Here is a 26,283-nt window from a genome sequence, read left to right on the forward strand (position 1 = left end):
GGAGATGAAGTTTCATGGCAGGGGTCAAGATCAAGTCAAACCTTGTAGTTTGAATTTTATACTAGATTCAATGGAAGGACACTTGGAAAATTTTAGGCAACAGAGTGCCATGATCTGATTTATTATTTTAAAAGTTCACTTTGGCTGCTATGCTGAGTAGATGTAGCAGAAAAGAATGGAAGCAGAAAGATGGAAGGGGACCTCCTGCAGGCTATGTGAAATGTGATCAAGTTTTGGACTAAGTTTATTAGTGTGAAAAGAGTAGTAGAGAGAAACCACATATATTTGGGAGGAAGAACTAAGGACCTAGCAGATAAACTGAAGAGAACTCTCCAGAAAAGTCAAGGCTGGAGGTGTTAATCTGCAAGTCAATTTTTACATTTATTCTCCAACTCTCTCCGGGGCTGACGTGTTAACTGCCTGCTGAAATTTTTCCCCGAATGTCCCATTGCAGTCTCCAACTCTAAGTTTGTCGAAATCAGAATTTGTCACCTTCCCACATGAAGAAGTACCTCTTCCTTATCTACCTATTTCTATTTTTGGTACAACTATTCACCCAAACTCCACACACTTCAGAGTCACTGTCATCCCTTTGCCCTCATCCCCACCCCGCTACAACTAACCAAAGTACACAAATCTTCTTTTTGCAGTATCCCTTGTGTTCATTTCCTCTTTTCCATCCCTAAGGTCAACACTTCAAAAAAGCCTCAAACTGGTCTCCAATTCATGGTATTATACTCTGCTGCCAGAAGATTTTCTATTGAACTGGATACAAATTTCTCAATCTGATATTTGAAGTCCTGACTAATGCAGCTCAAACCCTTCCTTCTAGTCTCTCAGCATGCTTGCTAACTATGACCTGCTGGTGAGCCAAATTGACTACAGGGCCCCTAACATACCTTATACTGTCTCACCTGTTTCCTCACTCATGCTTCACTTGGATGTACATTCTCTATGCTCCCCACTGGCCAAAAGTCTACCCTTCCTCCAAAGCCCAAGTTAAACACAACCTTCTTCATTAAACTTATCTTGCTATAATCTAAATGTGATCTTTTCTGCCTCTAAACTCACAGGAAATGCTATTTAGAATTTTCTTAGGGCTCCTAACACATACAACCTTGCAACTGTGGATTGTGGATATTGGTCTTTCACACTAGTTTTATTCTATGTTATCTGAAAGCAGAAGCTTTGACAGTCACCTTACATTTCAAATAGACACTGCCACAGGATCCTGCATTCAGTAAACACCCCAAAAACATTTGTAAATTTTAACAGACTATTTACAAAAGTAGCTCCTACTTGAATTTAAGACACGAAGCATACAAAATCAGCTTTGAGCTTTCAGTATATCGATATTCAAGCAGGCTAGGTAAGCACCTGAGCTTATAAAACAAATCTCTAACTTCAGAAATAAAAATAACTTGTTGACCAAGGGAATACGGTAGAAAGTACACAAATACAAACCACACTCACTTCATTTTCCTGGGCAAGTCTTAAAATTTCATCGAGTGTTACAAACGTATCATTTCCTCTGACTGCATCTTTCTCCATAAATCCAAGATGAATATCTGTTGCAACTAATATTTTAAATGTGTTTTCATCATCACTATATTAAGAAAGAAGAAACATTTCAATATGTTAATAATTCATTAAAAGGATATTCAAACAAATTGAGATTTAAACTCATAAAATAAATAATAACAGTTATGGAGTAAAATCATTTTTTTAGCCTTAGAGTTCATCTGAAAATCTGAAGTATTTAACGTATCATTAACATTACAGTTTTCCTAACCACTAGTTCAATATAGAACAAACGTACATTAATCTTTACAAGGTTCTATAACTGCTTCAAAAATTTATAATCTTGTCACAACCAGTTTTATAAACTCGTGCAACCCAGGCCCGAAAGTTTGCTTGTTTTCCTCAGATAAATAAACTTGCTACTTATCTGACTTCGTACTCTTCCAGGAAAATCGAAGTTAATTTAAAAAGCCTTCCTCTAAGTTTATAAGTCAATTTTATACTAATATGCTAATAACTTACATTCAGGCCCTTGAAGACACTTGCTTGACTCTACTCTCTACAGAGTTAGATTTCATTAATAAAGCTGGCCAACATAGAATCGTTCCAATTTGAATTTGGTAATATTCGAAGGTACTTTAACATGAAGTAGCAATGTAATAGTTATTAATACTCTCTTACAGTAAATTTAATTGTATAAAATACTTTTATTTCTATGATCTCATCTCAACCCTCACAGATAAAGAGTCAGGCATTATTATCTCTGACAAATGAGAAGGCTAAACCCAGAGAAATTAACTGCTTTATCACATAACTAGTGACAGAAACGAGACTAAAACCCATGATGAAAACTCAGGCTATTTTCAATAAACCACAATGAATTTTTTAAAAATCTCTGTATATATCTCCAAAATTTAAATCTTTACAAACAAAAGATATTTCCACAAACGATTGCTCTTCAAAAACTTCAAAAATGATATGCATACAGTTCTCACTGATATATCCAAGAAGGTAGGTCAGAATACTTTTCAAATCATAATACTACATGTTTATGAAGTAACTTATGAAGTAATTTATGAAGTATTTTCACATGAATTCTCTCATTTAAGCCTCAAAATTAATCTGAAAAAGGTATAATTATTCCAATTATACAAATGGCAAAATTGAGGGAAGGCTCAAAGAACTGCTGACTTGCCCAAGGTCACACGTGAGCTGGTAGCGTCCAAGGACTTGAAACTAGGGTAAAAGACTCCAAGTCTAAAGTCTTTCCCACATAACTTTTTTTTACAATCTGGGCTCACTGCAACCTCCGCCTCTTGGGTTCAAGTGATTCTCCTGCCTCAGCCTCCTGAGTAGCTGGGATTACAGGCATGCGCCACCACGCCTGGCTAATTTTGTATTTTTAGTAGAGACGGGGTTTCACCATGTCGGTCAGGCTGGTCTCGAAATCCTGACCTCAGATGATCCCGCCAGCCTCGGCCTCCCAAAGTGCACGTAACTTTTACAGTCCTTTTATTTATTCCCACATCATTCAAATTCATTTCCAGCTTATTTAATACTAAAGGAATTTACTCTAAAAATCTTAAACAGAACTGCATTGACTAATAAGAATTTGTCGGGAAAATTCAAGAATATTTACCATTTCAATAATTTAAGATGAAGCCTAAGAACATAAACTTAATACTATATCAATATATCAAATTACTGCAAGACTCCAATCTATAGCTGCATATTAGCTTCCAGTTAACAGATAAATATTTAAAACATTCCAAATATCCTTTTTGATGACTAATATTTCTGTTCATAAGCAGGTTCCTTATTTACTGCTTATTAAATAAGTTTTCTTTTACTGTGATCACAGCTGACGAGCTTTAGAAACTCCAAGTAACAAGGGATTCCAGAAGTCAGGTGCTTACAGTGCATCTGCAGTACTCATTTTTATGGTCAGTCAAGCTCCTCTGGGACCAGATTCTTCTCCAAGAACCCCTGGGTACTGTAGTCAAGTGTCAGAAAATGCACTCGATTCCAAATTCTAGAAATTCTAAAAACAAAATTACATCATAAAACACATTTTTAAAAAGACTGCACGTATTTAACCAACATGATTTACGCTGCACAAGGTACAGACGTCTTAAGCAGACTGGCAAATCTAGAAGTCTCATTTTCATCTAAACACCCACTATACTTTTATTTTTTTAATGAACTAAGCATAGAAAATAATCCATCTTCAGTGTACATCCTGTTTCCTAGTTTCACCAAGATGATTAAACTCCTATTCTCCTTTCCCGTGCTCTTATGGGAAATTAATGTATGCTAAATAAATGGGCAAAAACGGTCACATACGGTTCTGGTTCAACACACAAACAACTCTAGATGCGCAGATATTTTTAAGTTGCACGCATATTTTTAAGTTGCACTCTGGAGAACAGAGGCAATCCTGTATTTCCTGTTCAAACACACGATTTTTTTTAAAGGACCTGGCTAGTTTGGAAAAGGGAACGGGCCCGCGTTTAAAGCGAGTGTAAATAAACAAACACGTGGTCTGTGGAGGAACACCTTTAGGCACTAGCAGGATGAATGAAAATAGGTTTGGGGAAGAGTGGCTGCCACCGCGAGACAACCCCCACATCTGGAGCTCCAGATTCCGTCCAGATTCCAAGCCTCAACACGCCCTCACCGCGGGGAACCTCGGAATTAGAACGCGGAGCCCGCCAGGACCCCCTCCCCGGCCCATTCGGCCCGCTCTTCCCGAGGTTCCAGTTAACCCTGGGCTTCCGCCTGGGAACCTGCAGAAACAGGAGACGAATGCGATTCCTAAATTACCCCACTCCTGGACTCTTCAAAGCCCCACAATCGGGACCCAAGGCTGTCTTCTTTCCGGGAAAAAAGGGCAGGATCCGTGAAAAAAAAACAACAAGTTCTGAACTTGCCTCTGAGAACCCGCAGGGCCGTAAACCTGAATTCCGCGGGAGAGAACGGCATCCGTTTCTCTCGCGACACTTCATGGATAACGTAGACGCTTCAAGTCCAGTTCGGCTCTCATTGGCTACCGCCCGCCGTGAGGGGGCGGGGAATGTAGCGGCGAGGCCCCGCCCTCAAGCAGGAGCCAATCCTGAGCAGCCTAGGAGACGAACCCGGAAGTGAGATGCAAGGCGGCGATTTTCCCTTCTGTCAGGTGGGTAGTTATTCCCTGTCCCGGACCTCGCTTTCTGGTGGATCGGCGCCAGCTAAGAACTCTTGAGCCCGTGGGGGTGGGTAGCCTGTGGACACAGGCCGAGCCCTGCAGGTCAGGCCGCGTCGTGGTCCCCAGGTAGGGCTGAAGCCGCTTCTCCGCTCTTGGCTGTTTGGAAGGCCGCAGGCGGAGCTCGCGGGCCTGTGAGCTTCCGGCCGGTGGCAGAGTGCCGGAGCTAGATCCCCTCTCCCTCCCTCCCAGTCGCCAGACCCTCTACAGGTGTCATCCCTAGGTCCTTGAGTTCAGCACATCTGCATTGCTTTGTGCTGAGAGCAGTAAGATGTACAGTGCAGCGAAAAATAATGTGGAACTTTTGAATTAGAACGCCTGCCCTTTCAGTTCCATTGAGGGGTCCTTGATCTAGGGCAAGTTGTTTTAATCTATCTGAACCTCGTTTACCTGTAAGGTTTATAGTCCCGCCTATCACTGAGTTGTTTGTAAGGAGTTGACATAGTTAGGATCGCTCTCAAAATAGGATATGCCCTTTAAGTTAGGAAACATACCCTGATATTCCTGATGGAATATCAGGAATATCATCATCAAGTAATCAGTTTTGTTTCTTAACTGTGAATCGGGTAGATGCGCCTAGGTTTGGCTTTTTAAACTAAATATACCAGTAAAGTTTTATACATAATTTGTTGTATCTGGATGTGTAAACTCAAAATTTATATAAAGGGAGTTTTTATTGAAAGGAAAAGCATGTTGGGGGAGAGGGTAAGATCTGTGGTATAAGGTTACTATATTTGATATAATTACAAGTGAACTTTTATTTATTAGCATCTGTTAAGTGTTTAATTAATTGATGTATGGTCATTTTTGTGTTGCAAGGTTCAGGAATTAGTTTGAGAATCAAAAAGTGGAAGCTCCAGGAGAATTAATAAAACATAAGCAATTGTGATTGGATATCTCTTGATTCCATGGGTGTCTCTGATTGGGTGACTGAAAAGCCGGATTGGCCTTAGGAATACTTCAGTAAAATGCTTACATTTTACAATAAAGTAACAGGTCCAGAAAAGTTACTGGACGTGAGTAATACATTTAAACTTGAGTTTAGTGCTATTGCCACTAGTAATAAAGTTTAATACCACATTAAGATTGTATACTGTTAAACTTGTGAGATTGGGTACCAAGAAATCAGTATCTTGGGGGTATGCCTAACTCTGGAACTTCTCAGAATCCATTCCAGGCAAAATCAAGTGACAAGACTTTAATTAAATGTAATGCTACACATACTTCTTAATGCCTTCTATAGACAAGTAGGAGATAAATATAAGTTAAATGTGGTCCTTATCTTTAAGCTTATAATCTTTTAAGGGGCTAAAACAAGAATAAAGTTAGTGGTGAAATAAAATGTAGCACCAAAAAAAGTAGAAAGCAGAAAGCGATCTAAATGAGAGGATCAAGAAAGAATGAAAGAGATAACATCAGAGAAGAGCCTTGAAAGACTGATTATATTTCAACAAATAGAGTTGGGAGGCTGGGAATTGGTATTTTTAAATTATCTATTGGTTATTCTCCTTTTCTTTAGTTGATTAGGGTTTATATGTTCTGTAACCCTTTAAGCTGATATTGGTTTAAAATTAATATGGTAGCTTAGCAGAATAAACATCAGTTCTTTCAGGAAGCCTTCTTTAATCCCTTAGGACTAGGGGAATTATGAACCTCCTGTATACTCATGGTTTCTAGACAAGGTCTTGTAGTAGTACTTATCATGTTGTCTTTGCCGGACACATGATGTCTTTGCCAGTCACCTACACTAGAGTAAGCTTCCTGTGGTGAAGACATGGATCTTGCTCATTATTGAATCCCAGCACCCAGAAATTGGCACATACCAGACATTCTATTCATATTAGTTGAATGAAGGAATGAATGACAGCCAAAATTCAGTTGAAAACAAGGACTCAACTAAGAACTATAGTTGCCTATCAATAAACACGACTACTTTTTAAAGCAGTGAATTTTCCTAGGCCTGAAATTATCAAAGTAGAAATAGGATAATTAGTGTAGATGTTGTGATAAAGATATATGCACCGATGAGAGATTGGGACAGATGTCCTTTTGGGGGCTATTCCATCTTCAAGAATCCCTGATTCTTCAAAGTAGTTTTTTTAGGAATTAGAAGTTTTTATTTCTGCTCTATATTATCTGTGTGTCTAGTTTATAAAAATCTTGAATGCATCTGTCTTCACTGTATTAGTTATACTTCAAAACCTTTAAGCATTCATCACTGTTAGCATAATACCATCATACCTAAACCAGTAGATTAAAAATAATAGTTATAATAATATAGTTGACTTAGAAGAAAACAACAAAAGAAGCATTAGACCACTATTAGATCATAGTTTGTTGTTTTCTGTCAGCATCAGTATTTAGTGTATGTAAGGGATATCATGAGAAAAACAAGAGTTTAGACAGGGTTTAATTGTATATGTTTGCAAGACTTATCTATGCAGTTGATAAAGCCTGAATTATTGTTTTACTAATAACTTTTGTATTTGTGTTTTCAGATCTTGATGAACAAAGCAGTCATAATTCATCTCTAGAAAGACTTATATCCTGGCATTTGAAATGCTTTTCATTTAGAATAGTAGTAAAAATGGAAAAAGAAAAAGGAAATGATGACGGAATACCAGACCAAGAGAATTCCTTGGATTTTTCTGAACACTTTAACCAACTTGAATTGTTGGAAACACATGGACACCTTATTCCTACTGGTACTCAAAGTCTTTGGGTAGGCAATTCTGATGAAGATGAGGAGCAAGATGACAAAAATGAAGAGTGGTATCGATTGCAAGAAAAAAAAATGGAAAAAGACCCAAGCAGATTGCTTCTTTGGGCTGCTGAAAAAAATCGGGTAAAAAAAAAAAAAATTACAGAGGGAAGTGTGACAGTAGGAAAAGCACTGGGTTCCGGCCAGAAGACCTGCCTTTACTGTTATGGCCATCATACCTATCTCTTGATTGTGAGGACCAAATGAGACAATGTACATGAAAGCACATATTAAGCTGCAAAGTGTCATGCTAGGTATTATTTGGGGGTTTAAGGATAATTATCTATAAAGATAGCAAGCAATCATCTATATTTTAAAATCATTTATATAAAGTCATTAGGATCATTTAGGAAAGAGAGGATGGAAACTAACATTTATTAAATACTAACTATACCGGGTACCTTATTACATTATTTTATTTAATCATCATGTATCCCTATAAGTAATGTTCTTCTCTTTTATAGAGTAAGAAATTGAGATTCAGGAATATTAATTTGCCCAGGATCAGCCAAGTGGAATGAACATCAAAAGCTTATTCCCTCTGCTTGGCCACTTCCACCTCATTTTACTAAGTTTCCCCATGTCTGTGTTAGTAAACTAATAACTAAAAGGGTCTTGTATTTTAAATAGCTTTTTAACCCAAGAGCATGCCACATTTAACCAGAGGCCCATAGAACAAACTAAAAATTACAACCTAAAAGGATGTTTCTAAGGTTGTATTGAGAAGGAATTGAGCTCTTGAATCCCTAGAATTCCTTATTAATACTTTATTCTTCTGTTAAAAGTTTTATTTTTAAAAGTTTCATACAGTGTGTATATTGGTGTGATAATCCTACAGAAAAATCAAGCAGTTATGTTTTCTTCACAGATAACATATAAAATATTAAGCACAATTAAAGCCTATGTTATTCACTGGACTGAAGCTTTTATGCAATAAACCTTAGTTGGACCAGGAGTAAATTTATGGTTTGATATTCAGAGAATCTCATTCTTAGAAGCAACAAAGTGTAGTTAACACTAACTTGTTCATTCTTAAATCAGTAGTCCTCTCCTCCCAAAAAAGAGATCTTAAATTATTTTCATTTTAAAGTTATCTACTAACAAGGAAGTTTTTATTCAACTTAATTAGATCTAACACCACAAGACAATTTTGTTTTAGTTATTGTTTTGGTTTGAGTTGAGTTGAAAGATTTCTTTTTTTCTTCTCAGCTTACCACAGTGCGGAGACTACTTTCTGAAAAGGCCACTCATGTGAACACTAGGGATGAAGATGAGTATACCCCTCTTCATCGAGCAGCCTACAGTGGACACTTAGATATTGTCCGGGAGCTCATTGCACAGGGGGCAGATGTTCATGCAGTGACTGTGGATGGCTGGACGCCCCTGCACAGTGCTTGTAAGTGGAATAATACCAGAGTGGCTTCTTTCTTACTGCAGCATGATGCAGATATCAATGCCCAAACAAAAGGCCTCTTGACCCCCTTGCATCTTGCTGCTGGGAACAGAGACAGCAAGGATACCCTAGAACTCCTCCTGATGAACCGTTATGTCAAACCAGGGCTGAAAAACAACTTGGAAGAAACTGCATTTGATATTGCCAGGAGGACAAGTATCTATCACTACCTCTTTGAAATTGTGGAAGGATGTACAAATTCTTCACCTCAGTCTTAACAATTCTAGTAATTTTCCTAAGTTTCTAAATACCAGTGCCTCCTTTGTGTGAGATGTATTCCCATAATCAAAATTGACGTCAAAGATCTTACTACAAAAATTCAGTGATATTCATTATAACATTCTTCCAAGTGAATTGCCTGACTTTGATGTCAAAATGTATTTGAAAGTAATTTGCATATATCTTTAATGATTTCTGTGGAGTTTGTGATTTTTTATCAGAAATAATTTTAATGTGTGTATACTTAAAAACACGGGTTGTACAGAAACTGGTATTTTTGGTGCTGATACAAGAGAAATGTATTTTTAAATATCCCACATCCTGGATCTTTGTTGGGTACTTAGTATATTGACATATATTTTTATAAGGTGAGGTAACTCAGAACTTAAAAGTCTTAAATATTCTGATACAATTCAGCTGTCTTCTCTACCTTACCATAGCCAGTTGCTTTCATTTTAAACCAGAGCAAGTAACATATTAGTGACTTGAATCTTCATAAGTTAAAGAAAAAAACAGCAAAAAACCTAGATCTTTGTCTTTTAGAACACAGACTATTTTCAGGAAAGCAGTTAGCTAGGTGTTTAATTCATGAATATTGTATACTGCCTCCCCTACCACAATTTACACAATCCTGTGGATAGTCCTACCTCACCCTGGTCAACCTACATGATCCTTAAGCTAACGGCGAATCACGATGACCTTGTAGACATGCACACGACTATACCTTTGTCCAACAGATCATAACATATCTGCTATCCAACTGGTTTTACCTGCCTAATCCTACTGATTTGGGCACTGCTTGTATAGTCTCTCGAGTTCACAGGAAATGTTCATTTTCTAAGGTCCTCATTTTTACAGACTATACAGGCAAAGTGACAGGGGAAAAGGAATTAGTCTAAGAGTAAGGGGATGATTATTATATTGAAGCTAAAACCACAAAGTGGCTCAGGCTTAAAAAAAAAAAAACACTGGATAATGACAAAAAGCATAAGTAAAAATATTTGAGAAAAAGAAGTACAAGTTTTGAACAACGCAAAAGGCATGAATTCATTTTTTACCTGTGTATGTCTTTCTTGGATCCAGAACATTATTCATCCAGCACACACTTAGTTATTTAATATCTACTCCCTCAGTCTCTCCAGCAGCAATTCTGCATTGTCTATCTAGCCCCTCTGTGATTGTTCCCAAAGTTTTGTCTTCTCAACACCACAACACTCTAGGGGAAGGGAACTAAACCAATTGCTCTTTACTTCAGTTAAATTTTTAAAATGTCCACCAAGGCTTATCTCTTTCAAGCCATCCTATGTAACCCAGTCACCCTAGACTAAGTAATAATGTTATTTAATCAAAGATTAAATATTTATTTTTGCTTAGAACTTATTAGATCATCTCAGAAAAGTCAGAGATAATATATGAACTGAATCATCGTGACAACAGGATCTTGAGAGTTAGTGCTTTAGTTTATGTTGTGATCTCTGCCTAGGAAGATGCTTTGTGGCAGAGGTTGCTTTCTGTTTGATCTGGCCTAAGTTAGTGACACTAAATGACAGATACAGCTGACAGGCAGTGATGATAGAATAAGACCTTATTTATCCAAGCAGACTGCTGAATGAGGCTGCTTAGCCTGAAAGTCACAGAGCTGATGGCTCCTTTCTCACTTGAGAATGGATTGTACCCATGATTCCATGTAAACTTTCCATTTAAGTATGGAGCCAAAGAAGTCTTGTTTCCAATAAGGACCTGAGAGATGTCTACTCCCTTGTTTTCAGACCTCAACACTCACTGATGCTAGACAGCAAACTCTACATATAAGACAAATCCCACCCCTAAGGGCAGAATTTGTATTGTCTGCTTCCTTTATAGTTTCCAGAGCATTTACTAGACTGCTCTGTGCACAGAAGGCAGTCACTAATTGTGCTTTGAAAGGATTACTTCTACTTTCCAGTTTAGGCAGGCTAAATAGCTCAGTTTACAAACAGAATTTTCTCTAATCTTGGAAAGTCTATACAAAGACTTATTAAAAAATAAAATCTGAGTTTTTCATAACTAAGGGTTTAATTTTGATTAACATATGCTTGAGGAAGAGGTAATTTTTGTGAATGTTCAAGGTTCATATCGTAATTCTTAGGCCTAAAGTGGAACTAGTTGCCTTTGCTTTTATGAATCTTAAATATGCTTTTCCAGGGAGCCTTCCAACCCACAGCCTACCACAGTGGTGGGATTTAGAGTCTTTATACTACAATATGAAGACATTTATTTGTATTATTTGACATCTATTATGTTATCTAACACTATGCTGGAAAATCATGATCAAAAGAAGCCCAGAGACTATACTGAGATTTATGTCCCATACCAAAATGAAATCTCTGGATCAACTCTTGATTCCTGATCAACACATATACCATCTTCACTCTACCTGCAATGGCTCTAGGAATTTATGCAACTGCCTACAAAATAAGATCACCAAATCATTATGTCTTTGCTATAGTTAGTTCATCATAAGATGCTCCAGTCCATCTGTAGGATTACTAGATGACCACTCAATTTGTTCAATATGAAATGCTTTCTCTAAAGGATATTCAAGGTCTATCTTTATTAAGTTCAGAAGAGAGTAAACCAAGAAGGATTAAGTGTGGCTGATTGATGTTTTAAATTCCTGGAAATTCCCTTTGAAACTCCAAAATTTTACTTCTCAGAACCTAAGTGGAAATGATCTAAATCAGTGCCAACACATAGAAATGTGGGCCACATGTAATTTTATGTTTTTAGCATGACTATTTTAGATACCTCATTTTTTTTTTTTTTTTTTTTTTTTTTTTTTTTTGAGACAGAGTCTCGCTCTGTCGCCCAGGCTGGAGTGCAGTGGCGCAATCTCGGCTCACTGCAAGCTCCGCCTCCCGGGTTCACGCCATTCTCCTGCCTCAGCCTCCGAGTAGCTGGGACTACAGGCGCCCGCCACCGCGCCCGGCTAACTTTTTGTATTTTTTAGTAGAGACGGGGTTTCACCGTGGTCTCGATCTCCTGACCTCGTGATCCGCCCGCCTCGGCCTCCCAAAGTGCTGGGATTACAAGCGTGAGCCACCGCGCCCGGCCTAGATACCTCATATAAGAAGATTCATGCAATAAGGAGAGAATTGCATTTTATGGCACACAAATATAGATAAGCAAAAATCCTAGTAGTTGAAAATCATAAGAGCCATATTAAAAGCAGGTGAAATTAATTTTATATATATACAGGACAACACATCCAAAATATGAGATATATATTTAAAATTTTTTGAGCTGTTTTAATTTTTTTGCAGTAAATCTTCAAAATACAGGGTGTATTTTACAGCACATCTGAATTTAGTCACATTTCAAGTTCTCAGCTGTGTTTGTCTAATGGCTACTCCATTGAAAGCACAGATCTACATGCCCGAAATCATTCCCTGGAGGCACAGAAGGATGGCTCCACAGAGCATTAAACTTTGAGTGAGACAAACTGAGTTCAAATCCTCAGTGCCACCTGTGGGTGACTTTGGGCAAAAAACCCCTCGGTTTTCTCATATGTAAATCAGGGATAATATCTATCTTGCCGTAGGCTAGTTTGTTATTTAAATGTAAAAATCATATGGTGTTATTTATTTTGTCAATTTCTTTAATACTTCAAAAATAAATTTCAATATGAAATACATCGAAATCATATTGTTTTAAAAAAAAAGCTACATGTGTTTATCAGTGTCCTCCAGTCATCTTTTATGAATGAAATAGTCTCATCTGATCTTCTTTATGAAAGTTCTTATATATATAAGATGTGGTACACCAAACCTCTGTGACAATATTAATAGTTAACAACTGAGTGCTCACTGTAGGCCAACTATGCTGTATGTGCTTCACGTGTGTGATATCATGTGAGCCTCACAACAACCCTCTGAGATAGATATCATTGTACAAAAGGAAATAAGGCTTATAGAACTTACACGGATTGCCCATTGTCATGCCATGTGTGCATGATGGAGGTTTGTCTATCTGATTCTACCACCTTTCCTCTTCACCACACACTAGTATTTGATATGTATTTGTAAAGTTGATTAAAGAATGCATCATTTGGTGCATATTTAGTGTATCTTCTTAAGTTCCAGAAAGCTCATGTTCAAATGTCACAGCTTTTTACCTGTGGTGTTTTTGAATATTATCTGTATACCACCAGTTAGTCTGTCTATGATAATAACCAAAATTCCATTTTCTTTAATATTATTTTTATGTAGTTTATTTACAGTAGGGTTTGAGGACATAAAAATTACTATCAGGAGCAAAAGCAACTGCATTTGCTTTTAAAGGTGCAGTTTATATTTTTTGAATTTGGTTGCTTATATCTGCTTTTAAATATGCTTGCCATTTATCCGCATATAAAGTATATGTTGTACATAGGCTATAACTAAATTTATTTTTTTTTTAATTTTTGTTTTTTTTCTTTTTGAGACAGACTCTCACTGTTGTCCAGGCTAGAGTGCACTAGCATGATCTCGGCTCACTGCAACCTCTGCCTCCCAGGTTCCAGTGATTCTCATGCCTCAGCCTCCCAAGTAGTTGGGATTACAGGCGTACGCTACCATGCCCAGCTAATTTTTTATGTTTTTAGTAGAGACTGGGTTTCTCTGTGTTGGCCAGACTGGTCTCGAACTCCTGGCCTCAAGTAATCTGCTGGTCTCGACCTCCCAAAGTGCTGGGATTACAGACTTGAGCCACCACGCTTGGCCACTAAATCTATTAATTTTATTCCCCTTCCATGTAAGATTCCATACTTACGTGCAAATTTCTTGTTACTGTGTGAAGAACACTTAACGTGAGATCTGCCCTCTTAAAATTTTAGTTCATAGTATTTTTTTTTATCTATAAGCACCATGCTTGTAGATCTCTAGAATTGCAGAGATTCTAGATTGTACAGCAGATCTCTAGAAATTATTCATCTCGTATAACTAAAACTTCATACTCATTGAATAACTACTTCCCGTTTTCCTGGCAGCCACCATTCTACTCTCTGTTTCTAGAAGCATGACTATTTTAGACACCTCATATAAGAGGACTCATGCAATAAGGAGAGAATTGCATTTTATGGCACACGAACATAGATAAGCAAAAATCCTAGTAGTTGAAAATCATAAGAGCCAAAGCAATATTTAAAAAGAAAACACGGTGGCTCACACCATCCAACATTTTGGGAGGCCAAGGTGGGCAGATCACGAGATCAAGAGATCAAGACCATCCTGGCCAACATGGTGAAACCCCGTCTCTACTAAAAATACAAAAAAATTAGCTGGGCATGGTGGCACACCCCTGTAGTCCCAGCTGCTCGGGAGGCTGAGGCAGGAGAATTGCTTTTGCTTGAACCCAGGAGGTGGAGGCTGCAGTGAGACAAGATCACGCCACTGCACTCTGGCCTGGGCAACAGAGTGAGACTCCGTGTCAAAAAAAAAAAAAAAAGATAAAGAAAACGTTAAAATCAGGATTTTTACAACCTAATTTTAAGACTAGCTATAAAACAACGGTATTGATACAGTGTAGTATTGGTGGATGGACATGTGGATCCATAGAACAGAGTCTAGAAATAAATCCAGATATAGATAATTAATTTTTGACAAAGGTGCCAAGGAATTCAGTGGGACATTCTCTTAAACAAATGGTGCTGGAACAACTGAATATCTTCTTGGAAAAAACACGAACTCATTTATAGGCAGAAAGCAGTTCAGTGGTTTCTTGGTCACGGGGATAGAGGTTGGACTACAAAAGGGCAGGGAGAACCTTTTGGAGGTGTTGGAAATATGCCGTAGCTTGATCGTGGTAATGATTTTGCAGGTGTACACAATTGTCAAAAGTCACTGGGTTTTAAAGAGTAATGCAGGGTTTTTGTACATAAGTTATATTTTTATGAAGTCGATTTTTAAAAATAGATATCCAGATATGACTAATTTTATTCTTTTATTATTTTCCATGGCAAGCATAAGATGACCTCATCCTCAAATTCTAGGGATATATCTTCAGGGGGGCCTGTTATTTAAAAAAATACATTTCACCAATTCACTGGAATTTTAAAATTCCAAATAATACAACATTTATAATCAGAAGGACTGATTTCTCCATTAAATGACAGAATGGGAAACAAAATAATTGCTTTAAAATAATTAGTCCATTTGGCAGGATTCAAGAAATTTGAAAAGATGGCTAGTTACTATATAAGAAGGATTTGGTTGGCTTTTAATTTAAATCAGGACTGTTAGAACCTAGAAGAGGATACCAAAGTGGTTTTAGCATCTACTTTTCCGAAGAAAAACGATAGCATTCAACATCCCATTGTTTATTCGTTTGTGCTATAAGACAAACTGAGATGATTTCTTGAGACCTGTTTTAGATCTATAGAATTAAACACAAGTAATATGAAGTAGCCTATTTACTCTGGTAATATATTAAAACTTTTTATTTCTTTGATAAAGACTTCATTTTTTACATGAATGTGTAACTTTTTATAAGAAAACTTTAGTCTTGGGTTTTGTTTCCATCTAGTGGTCATGTTGGTCTTTTCCATTTACAGTCAGGCTTGGGTAAATGATGTATCCGCCTATACTGACAATGATCTCATAAGATTATAATGGAGCTAAAATTTCCTATCACCTAGTGATGTTGTAGCTGTCATAATGTCATAGCACAACACATTACTCACATGTTCGAGGTGATGCTAAATGTAAACAAACCTACTGCACTGCCAGTCATGTTTACATACAACTATGTACAGTGCATAACACTGGATGATAATAAACAACTATGTTACTGGTTTATGTATTTACTATAATATACTTCCTGTCATTATTTTAGGGTGTTCTATTTATTTAAAAAAGTGAACCATAAAACAGTTTCAGGCAGGTCCTTCAGGGAATATTCCAGAAGAAGGCATTATTATCATAGGAGATGACATAGGACTAACTCCATGAGTGTTATTGCCCCTGAACACCTCCCAGCAGGACAAGATGTGGAGGGGGAAGACAGTGATCACGATGACCCTGTGTTGGCCTAGACTAAGTATGTGTTTATGTCTTTGTTTTTAACAAAAAAGTTTAAAAAGTAAAAAATATATAAATAATGCATATTGAAAATACAAAAAAGCTCATAGAATGAAGCTATAAAAAATACTTTTGCATAGCTGTACAAGGTGTTTGCATTTTAAGCTAAGTGTTATTACAAGAGTTAAAATGTTTTTAAAAATTAAAAGTTTATAATGTAAAAAAAGGACAGTAAGCTAAAGGTAATTTATTATTGAAGAAAGAAAAATATGTTTGCATAAATTTAGTGCAGCCTAAGTGAACAGTGTTGATAAAGTCTATAGTAGTGTTCAGTAATGTCTTAGGCCGTCACATTTGCCCACCACTCACTCACTGACTCACTCAGAGCAACACCAAGTCCTTCAAGCTCCATTCATGAAGTACACACTCTACAGGTGTACCTTTTAAAGTCAACTATACCATACTTTTACTGTACCTTCTTTATGTTTAAATTTCTTAAGATACACAAATATTTCCCTTGTGTTACAACTGCCTACAGTACGCAGTATAGTAACATGTTCTACAGGTTTGTAGCCTAGGAGCAATAGGCTATACCAAGTAGCCTAAGTGTGTAGTAGGCTGTGCCACCTAGCCACCTAGGTTTGTGTAAGTGCATTCTGATATTTGAACAACGATGAAATTGCCCAACAACACATTTCTCAAAACATACCCCCATCATTAAGCGACGCATGACTGTAATTGAAATTTTAAAAGGATAAGCCAACCATCCTGGATTTTTTTCATTCTGTTTTTGTTGTTCATTTTTAGGTTTTTTTTGGTAAGGATTGAAAAACTTTTGAGTAGTATGCTTATTACCTGGGTGATGAAATAATTTGTACACCAAACTCCTGCAACATGTAATTTTCCTATATAGCAAATGTACCCCTGAACCTAAAAAAAGCTAAAAAGAGAAAAATGGAAACCACAGTTCATACCTAAAACAGTACCTTTTATACTTATTTGTGTCAGTAACTTCTTTCAAGAGAATATGCATTGGTATATAATTGAAGACACACATGTAACAATTGGAAAAAAAATCAAAAGTCATTTAGAAGGAGAAAGAAGGAAATAAACCATCTAAGTCAATATAGTTATTAAAATTGATAGATTATCTTTAAGGTTTTTGGTAATGAAGAAAAAAGAGGAAGATAGTAATTGCTTTTTTTTTTTTTTTTTTTGAGACAGGGTCTTGCTCTGTCACCAAGGCTAGAGTGCAGTGGTGTGATCATGACTCACTGCAGCCTCGAACTCCTGGACTCAACTGATCCTCCAGCCTCTGCCTCCTGCACAGATAAGACTACAGTGCAAGCCACCACACCCAGCTAATTTTTTAATTTTTCTTTTATAGAGACAGAGTCTTGCTATGTTGACCAGGCTGGTTTTAAAGTCCTGGCCTCAAGCGATCCTCCTGCCTTGGCCTCCAAAAGTGCTGGGATTATAGGTGCGAGCCACAGTGCACAGCCTTTTTTTATGTTTGTTTTGTGCATATTTTTTAATTTGATCAAATAAACCACATTTTTATGAGTAAAAATATTTTTAGACATTTTTTCTAAATAAAATATTCTTAATTTTTGTATAATTTTATATTTAGAACTATAGCACACACAAAGTAAAATTCAGAAATCTTGGCGAATTCTTCAAAGTGAATAGGGTTATGTAACTATCACCCAGCTCAAGATCTAGAACATAATTAGCACCTCCGACAGCTACTTTGTGCTTCCACTCAGTGTTCCCTCAAAGGTAACTATAATCTAACTTTTATTTCCATCGTTTAGTTTTGTCTACATAAATGTAATAACTTATTATATATATTTTTGCGTTTGGTTTATTTCACTCAACATTACATCTATGAGATTTCTCCATTTCTGCATGTAGCAGAGTTTTGTTCTTTTTATTGATGTATTATGTTATATGAATATGTAATAATTTATATATACATGATATTGTTAACTTTTGGGGGGATTTTGCATTGTTTCCAGTTTGGGGATTTTATGAATAGCGCTGCCATTAACATTCTAGTACATGGTTTTGGTGTACATACTATACATTTCAGTGCATATCTAGCAAAGCCTGCTGAGCCACAGGATATACTTATATTCCACTTTAGTAAAAACTGCCAGAACAGTTCTCCAAAGTAGTTCTACCAATTTACACTCTTAGCAGCAGGAAATGAGCATTCCGATTGCTCCACATGCCCATGGCTCTTGTTACTGCCAGGTTTGTTGATTTTCATTTCATTTTTTTTTAATAGCCATTCTAGTGGGCATGTAGTAATAGCTCATTGTAGTTTTAATTTGCATATTCCTGGTGACTAATGATGTGAAGCAATGTTTTTATGTGTGATGACTGACCACTTGGATGTCCTCTTTCATGAAGTGCTTCATCTTTCTCCATTTTCTTTCTGGGATGTGTGCACATGTTTCTTATTTTTAGAAGTTCTTTATATATTCTGGATACTAGTTATTTTTTGGATATATGCTCTCTCGGTCTGTGGCTTGCCTTTTCACACTCTTACTGGTGATTTTAATGAAGAGAATATCTTAATTTTATTTATTTATTTACTTTATAGAGACAGGGTCTTGTGCTGTTGCCCAGGCTGGAGTGCACTGATGTGATCGTAGCTCAGTGCAGCCTCAAATTCTGCGGCTCAAGCAATTCCCCTGCCTCAGCCTCCCAAGTAGCTAGGACTACTAATTCATGTATTTGTTTTTGTAGAGAATCTTGCTATATTGCCCTAGGCTGCTCTCAGACTCCTGGGCTCAAGCCATCCTCCCGCCTCGGCCTCCTAAAGTGCTGGGATTACAGGCATGAGCTACAGCATCTGGCCTGAGAATATCTTAATTTTAATGACCTCTAATTTATCTATTGCCTTCTTTTGATTAGTGCTTTTGGTTTCCTGTTTAAAAAATAGTTGTCTACCCCAAAGGGTAGACATGAGGTAGACATCATGAAGGTTTTTTCATTGTTATACTCTAGAAGCTTTTGTGTTTTACCTTTAGTGCTATTGAGTTGATATTTGCATTTGACATGCGGTAGGAGTCAAAGTTCATTTTCCCATATTAATATCCAATTTATCAGTACCACTTATTAAAAGGAACAGCCCCTCACACACACAAACACACACACACAAACACACACACATTACATTGCAGTGACACTTTTGTCATTTATCTGGTGATCATATTTAGTTGGGTCTGTTTCTAGATTCTATTTTGTTTCATTGAGCTATCTTTGCCCCAATACCACAGTTTTCATATTTTGGCTTTATCACAAGTTTTGTTATGTGGTAGTGTAGATATTCCAACTTCGTTCTTATTTTTCAAGGTTGTTTTGACCAGTCTTGGCCCACTACGTTTACCCTTTTTTTTTTTTTTTTTTTTTTTTTGTGAGACGGAGTCTTGCTCTTTCACCCAGGCAGGAGTGCAGTGGCACGATCTTGGCTCACTGCAACCTCTGCCTCCTGGGTTCAAGCCATTCTCCTGCCTCAGCCTCCCCAGTAGGTGGGATTACAGGCACGCACCACCACACCCAGTTAATTTTTGTGTTTTTAGTAGAGACGGGGTTTCACCATGTTGACCAGGTTGGTCTCAAACTCTTGACCTCGTGATTCACCCTCCTCAGCCTGCCAAAGTGCTACATTTACTTTCTAATTTTAGAATCCCCTCGCCAACATCTATTTTAAACAACCCTGCTGAGATTCATATTGGGATTACATGAAATTTCTAGATCTAGTTGAGGAAAATTAACATCACTGTAATATTCAGTGTCACAGTTCTTGAATATACTGTAATAGATTTCTGCATTTATTTAGGTATTACTTTTTCTTGACAATGTTTTAGAGTATTCTATTGGAGTTCTCTCTTTTTAAAGATTTATTCTTAATGTATTTTTTGGCTCTCAATGCTGTTATAAATGTTATTGTCTTTTACATTCCATTTTTAATTTTTTTTACTATATAAAAGTAACACTTATGTTTCTCTATTGACCATGCGTCCAATGGCCTTGATAAATTTATTAATTCCAATAGCTTACCTGTACATTCATTTGAATTTTCTTTTTCTTTTTTTTTTTTTTTGAGATGGAGTCTCGCTCTGTTGCCAGGATGGAGTACAGTGATGCGATCTCGGCTCACTGCAACCTCTACCTCCCCGGTTCAAGCAGTTCTCCTGCCTCAGCCTCCCGAGTAGCTGGGACTACAGGCACGTGCCACCACACCCAGCTAATTTTTGTATTTTTAGTAGAGACGGGTTTTCACCATGTTGGCCAGATGGTCTCGATCCCTTGACCTCGTGATCCACCCACCTCGGCCTCCCAAAGTGCTGGATTACAGGTGTGACCCACAGCGCCTGTCCTGAATTTTCTATGTATACAGCCATGTTGACAGCTAATAACAGTTTAATTTCTTCCTTTGTTATTTTTTTAATGTGGTAAGTTAAACAGTATTGATTTTAAACAACCTTGCATTCCTGCAATGATCAAAACTTGATCGTGATGTATTATCCATTTTTTAACATGCTACATTTGGGTTACATTTGCTAATATTTTATTTAATATCTGAATTGATCTTCTTGAGAGACATTGACCTATAATTTTCCCTTTTCGTAATGTTCTTTCAGATTTTGGTATAAAGATGAGTTGGGAAGTGTTAACATTTTTTTTTTTTAATTCCTGCAAGAGGTTAGATAGAATTGGTGTTATTTCGTTCTTAAATATTTGGAAGAATGTACCAGTGAGGCTTTTTCTTTGTGGAATGTGTTTTAATTTTAAATTCCATATTTTTAGTAGTTATATTTTTATAACTACTTCTATTAAAGTTATATTTCTTCTTGTGTCTATTTTGGAAAGCTTTTAAGTAATTTCTCTATTTTATCTAAATTGTCAAATTTACTAGCATCAAATTATTCAAAATATCTTCCTATCTTTTTAATGCCTGTAAGATATTTAGGTATTTCCTTCCTTCCTTCCTTCCTTCTTTTCTTCTTCTTCTTTCTCTCTTTCTCTCTTTCTCTTTCTTTCTCTCCCTCTGTGGCCCAGGCTGCAATCTACTCGGCTCGCTGCGGCCTGCGCCGCGGACTGCCTGGGACTGCCTGCGCGCGCCACCGCTGCCTGCTTTTTCTCCTTTGGCTGCAGGCACGCGTTCGCCATGTTGGCCACGCTGCTCGCCAGCTCCTGACGCCGAGTGCTCTGCCCCCCTCAGCCTCCCGAGGTACTGGGACTGCAGACGGACTCTCGCTCACCCGGTGCTCCGTGTTGCCCGGGCTGGAGTGCGGTGGCGTGGTCTGGCCTCGCGGCAGCCTCCGCCTCCCAGCCGCCTGCCTTGGCCTACCAGGGTGCTGGGATTGCAGCCCCTGCCCGGCCGCCGCCCCGTCTGGGAGGTGGGGAGCGTCTCTGCCCAGCCACCCATCGTCTGGGAAGTGGGGAGCGCCTCTGCCCGGCCGCCCCGTCTGGGAAGTGAGGAGCACCTCTGCCCGGCCACCCATAGTCTGGGAAGTGAGGAGCGCCTCTGCCCGGCCACCCATTGTCTGGGAGGTGAGGAGCGCCTCTGCCCAGCCACCCATGGTCTGGGAGGTGAGGAGCGCCTCTGCCCGGCCACCCATCGTCTGGGAGGTGAGGAGCGCCTCTGCCCGGCCACCCATCGTCTGGGAAGTGAGGAGCGCCTCTGCCCGGCTGCCCCATCTGGGAAGTGAGGAGCGCCTCTGCCCGGCCACCCATCGCCTGGGAAGTGAGGAGCGCCTCTGCCCGGCCACCCACCGTCTGGGAAGTGAGGAGCGCCTCTGCCCGGCCACCCACCGTCTGGGAAGTGAGGAGCGCCTCTGCCCGGCCACCCACCGTCTGGGAAGTGAGGAGCGCCTCTGCCCGGCCACCCACCGTCTGGGAAGTGAGGAGCGCCTCTGCCCGGCCGCCCCGTCAGGGAAGTGAGGAGCGCCTCTGCCCGGCCACCCATCGTCTGGGAAGTGAGGAGCGCCTCTGCCCGGCCACCCCGTCTGGGAAGTGAGGAGCGCCTCTGCCCGGCCGCCCCGTCTGGGAAGAAGTGAGGAGCGCCTCTGCCCGGCCGCCCCGTCCGGGAAGAAGTGAGGAGCGCCTCTGCCCAGCCACCCATCGTCTGGGAAGTGAGGAGCGTCTCTGCCCGGCCACCTATCGTCTGGGAGGTGAGGAGCACCTCTGCCCGGCCGCCTCGTCCGGGAGGAAGTGAGGAGCACCTCTGCCCGGCCGCCCCGTCCGGGAAGAAGTGAGGAGCGTCTCTGCCCGGCCACCTATCGTCTGGGAGGTGAGGAGCGCCTCTGCCCGGCCACCCCGTCCGGGAGGAAGTGAGGAGCGCCTCTGCCCGGCCGCCCCGTCCGGGAGGAAGTGAGGAGCGCCTCTGCCCGGCCGCCCCGTCCGGGAGGAAGTGAGGAGCGCCTCTGCCCGGCCGCCCCGTCCGGGAGGAAGTGAGGAGCGCCTCTGCCCGGCTGCCCCGTCTGGGAGGTGAGGAGCGCCTCTGCCCGGCCGCCCATCGTCTGGGAGGCGAGGAGCGCCTCTGCCCGGCCGCCCCGTCCGGGAAGCGAGGAGCGCCTCTGCCCGGCCGCCCCGTCCGGGAAGCGAGGAGCGCCTCTGCCCGGCCGCCCCGTCTGGGAAGCGAGGAGCGCCTCTGCCCGGCCGCCCCGTCTGGGAAGCGAGGAGCGCCTCTGCCTGGCCACCCCGTCTGGGAAGTGAGGAGCGCCTCTGCCCGACCACCCACCGTCTGGGAAGTGAGGAGCGCCTCTGCCCGGCCACCCATCGTCTGGGAAGTGAGGAGCGCCTCTGCCCGGCCACCTATCGTCTGGGAGGTGAGGAGCGCCTCTGCCCGGCCGCCCCGCCCGGGAAGAAGTGAGGAGCGCCTCTGCCCGGCCACCCCGCCCGGGAAGAAGTGAGGAGCGCCTCTGCCCGGCCGCCCCGTCCGGGAAGAAGTGAGGAGCGCCTCGGCCCGGCCGCCCCGTCCGGGAAGAAGTGAAGAACGCCTCTGCCCGGCCACCTATCGTCTGGGAGGTGAGGAGCGCCTCTGCCTGGCCGCCCCATCCAGGAGGAAGTGAGGAGCGCCTCTGCCCGGCCGCCCCATCCGGGAAGAAGTGAGGAGCGCCTCTGCCTGGCAGCCCCGTCCGGGAAGAAGTAAGGAGCGCCTCTGCCCGGCCACCCATCGTCTGGGAAGTGAGGAGCGCCTCTGCCCGGCCACCTATCGTCTGGGAGGTGAGGAGCGCCTCTCCCTGGCCACCCCGTCTGGGAGGAAGTGAGGAGCGCCTCTGCCTGGCCTCCCCGTCTGGGAGGAAGTGAGGAGCGCCTCTGCCCGGCTGCCCCGTCTGGGAAGAAGTGAGGAGCGCCTCTGCCCGGCCACCCCGTCTGGGAAGAACTAAGGAACGCCTCTGCCCGGCCGCCCCGTCTGGGAAGAAGTGAGGAGCGCCTCTGCCCGGCCGCCCCGTTTGGGAAGTGAGGAGCGCCTCTGCCCGGCCGCCCCGTGTGGGAAGAAGTAAGGAGCGCCTCTGCCCGGCCGCCCCGTCTGGGAAGAAGTGAGGAGCGCCTCTGCCCGGCCGCCCCGTTTGGGAAGTGAGGAGCGCCTCTGCCCGGCCACCCCGTCTGGGAAGAAGTGAGGAGCGCCTCTGCCCGGCTGCCCCGTCTGGGAAGTGAGGAGCGCCTCTGCCCGGCTGCCCCATCCGGGAAGAAGTGAGGAGCACCTCTGCCCGGCCACCCCGTCTGCGAAATGAGGAGCGCCTCTGCCCGGCCTCCCCGTCAGGGAAGAAGTGAGGAGCGCCTCTGCCCGGGCGCCCCGTCCGGGAAGAAGCGAGGAGCGCCTCTGCCCGGCTGTCCCATCTGGGAAGTGAGGAGAGCCTCTGCCCAGCCACCCATCGTCTGGGAAGTGAGGAGCGCCTCTGCCCGGCCACCCATCGTCTTGGAAGTGAGTAGCGCCTCTGCCCGGCCGCCCCGTCTGGGAAGTGAGGAGTGCCTCTGCCCCCAGCCACCCATCATCTGGGAAGTGAGGAGCGCCTCTGCCCGGCCACCCATCGTCTGGGAAGTGAGGAGCGCCTCTGTCCGGCCACCTATCGTCTGGGAAGAAGTGAGTAGTGTCTCTCCTGGCCGCCCCGTCTGGGAAGTGAGGAGCGCCTCTGCCCGGCCGCCCCGTGTCTGGGAAGAAGTGAGGAGCGCCTCTGCCCGGCCGCTCCGTCTGGGAGGTCTACCACGGAGGCCAGAAGCAATGTGGGGGCTGGACGTGGTGGCTCACGCCTGTGGTCCCGGCACTCTGGGGGGCGAGGCGGGTTGATCACTTCGGGCTAGGAGTTCGAGACCAGTCTGGCCAACTTGGCGAAACTTGAAAAATACAACAGACAAACCAACCAACCAACTCAGTGACAACAAAACAGGTCTACCCTGGAGTCATACTCTAATTTTTTCTATTTTCCTCCCTTTCTGATCCTTTATCCCACTTTCTTTTTCTTCCTCATCCTTCTCCCTCTTCTTTGTCAAATAGAGGTTTGAGTTATTATCACTGATCCATATAAAGTCCCTCTCTCATTTATTTTAACTCCCACCCCCCATTTCTATTCCCCGACTTCCCATGTGCAACCTTCCTAATATGTTTGATACGCATCTTTTTGTTTGTATGTATTTTTAGAAAATGTTTATTGTTTTTGTGTGCAAAAAAAATTAATAATAAAAAAAGATCTTTAGGTATAGATTTACCATTTCTGATATTGGTGAAACTAATCTTAAAGAAGTTTATTCTGTGAGAACTAACAAATGATAGTTGACAGAATGAACAGCATCTTTAAAAATAGTTTCACTTAAAATTCAGAAATGTTTCTTATTTGACTTTTTTCCCACTGCTTCTTGATAAAAACTAAGAACATAATGTTAAAATAGCATCATGAGTCAATGAAATGAAATCTAGGTGTTTTTGCTTTCAAATTATATAAACCCATATTAGGTAAGGATATAGTGAATATAAGTCATTTAGAATAACTTTTTGGAAATTATTTCTGCCATTTGGACTTCTGATAGGTGAGTTGCCATAATTCACCTATCAGAACTCATGGTGAGTTGCCATAACTCACCCATCAAATTATTTCAGCCATACGGACTTCTGATAGGCGAAGGGCTTAGCAAAAGCCAAGGCATGTTGGCAGTAACATAGCTGGGTGAGAATGGCGATGAATTCACTCCAAACGTGTTAGGTAAAAGTTATACACACACATACACACATGTCAACAACTCTGTTCAAATCAAATCTTAGGCAGAATGTGAGCTCAACTACATAAGGGCAGGGATTTTTGTATGTTTTGTTCATGGCTGCATCCTTAGCACATATAATAGCTCCTGACACAAAGCCATCATTCAATAAATACGTATTAAATGAATGAGGAGTGCATGAACTGCCTGGAGAAACACTGTGGGTACTGGGGAGCAGTTTGAAATTCAAACTCATGTTAAGAAAAATCTCTCAGAAAATAGTGCAAAAATACAGAGATATAAAAATGGAACGCAACCTTTCCACACAACCTTTTAATTGCCTCTCTCCATATATATATAGATATAGATATAGATAGATATCTCTCTACAGGGAGAGAGAGAAAGAGAGAGCGATCTCCTGCTTTTGCTATGTGAGCCGCCTGTTCCTCTTTCGCCTTCCACCATGATTGTAAGTTTCCGGAGGCTTCACCAGAAGCCAAGCAGATGCCAGCATCATGCTTCCCGTAAAGCCTGAAGAACTGTGAGCCAACTAAACCTTTTTTCTTTATAAATTACCCAGTTTCAGGTATATAGCAATACAAGACTAGCCTAATACAATTGTCATAGTAATGTAAACATTAAATATTACTCTAGCCAAAATTTCAATTTATCTATAATGGGAGTATAAAGGAGCAATAAGTATATGTAACACAGGGAGTATGAAAGAGAGAGAAATCTCGTCTTTCATCGTAGGAAATCAACATGATATCTAAAATTGAAAAACATAAAAAGCAGCAATATAAAGATTTGGTATTAAAAGTGTTTGGCTCTGGGGTACAGT

General features: G+C 41.1%; 2 protein-coding genes across 9 annotated transcripts in view; one reads left to right on the forward strand and one right to left on the reverse strand.

Annotated features, from left to right (window-relative positions):
* MRE11 (MRE11 homolog, double strand break repair nuclease) overlaps positions 1-26,283 on the reverse strand; it is a 111,172-nt gene that overhangs the window by 84,201 nt on the left and 688 nt on the right. For 2 of the 6 annotated variants that reach the window (XM_055283301.2, XM_055283297.2), the window contains exons 1-3: positions 4,345-4,534; positions 3,438-3,562; positions 1,474-1,606 (exon numbers count right to left, since the gene is read on the reverse strand). In XM_055283301.2, the coding sequence (XP_055139276.1) occupies positions 1,474-1,606; positions 3,438-3,457 (153 nt within the window). In that variant the 5' untranslated portion in view covers positions 3,458-3,562; positions 4,345-4,534. Of the gene's footprint in view, positions 1-1,473; positions 1,607-3,437; positions 3,563-4,077; positions 4,285-4,344; positions 4,540-26,283 lie in introns of those variants that run through there. The other 4 variants (XM_055283296.2, XM_055283300.2, XM_055283299.2 and 1 more) reach the window with 4 other exon arrangements.
* ANKRD49 (ankyrin repeat domain 49) lies at positions 4,559-16,021 on the forward strand. Of its 3 annotated transcripts, none has more exons than XM_055283303.2 (3): positions 4,559-4,696; positions 7,261-7,607; positions 8,733-16,021. In XM_055283303.2, the coding sequence occupies exons 2-3, from the start codon at positions 7,350-7,352 to the stop codon at positions 9,192-9,194; spliced, it is 720 nt and encodes a 239-aa protein (XP_055139278.1). In that variant the 5' UTR covers positions 4,559-4,696; positions 7,261-7,349; the 3' UTR covers positions 9,195-16,021. The 3 variants fall into 3 exon arrangements, with proteins under 3 accessions (XP_055139278.1, XP_055139279.1, XP_055139280.1); XM_055283304.2 differs by having other exon boundaries at positions 4,679-4,831; positions 8,733-11,241; XM_055283305.2 differs by lacking the exon at positions 4,559-4,696 and adding an exon at positions 4,701-4,772 and having other exon boundaries at positions 8,733-11,241.

Source organism: Symphalangus syndactylus, chromosome 6, assembly GCF_028878055.3.
Source record: "Symphalangus syndactylus isolate Jambi chromosome 6, NHGRI_mSymSyn1-v2.1_pri, whole genome shotgun sequence".
NCBI classification, from domain to species: Eukaryota; Metazoa; Chordata; class Mammalia; order Primates; family Hylobatidae; genus Symphalangus; species Symphalangus syndactylus.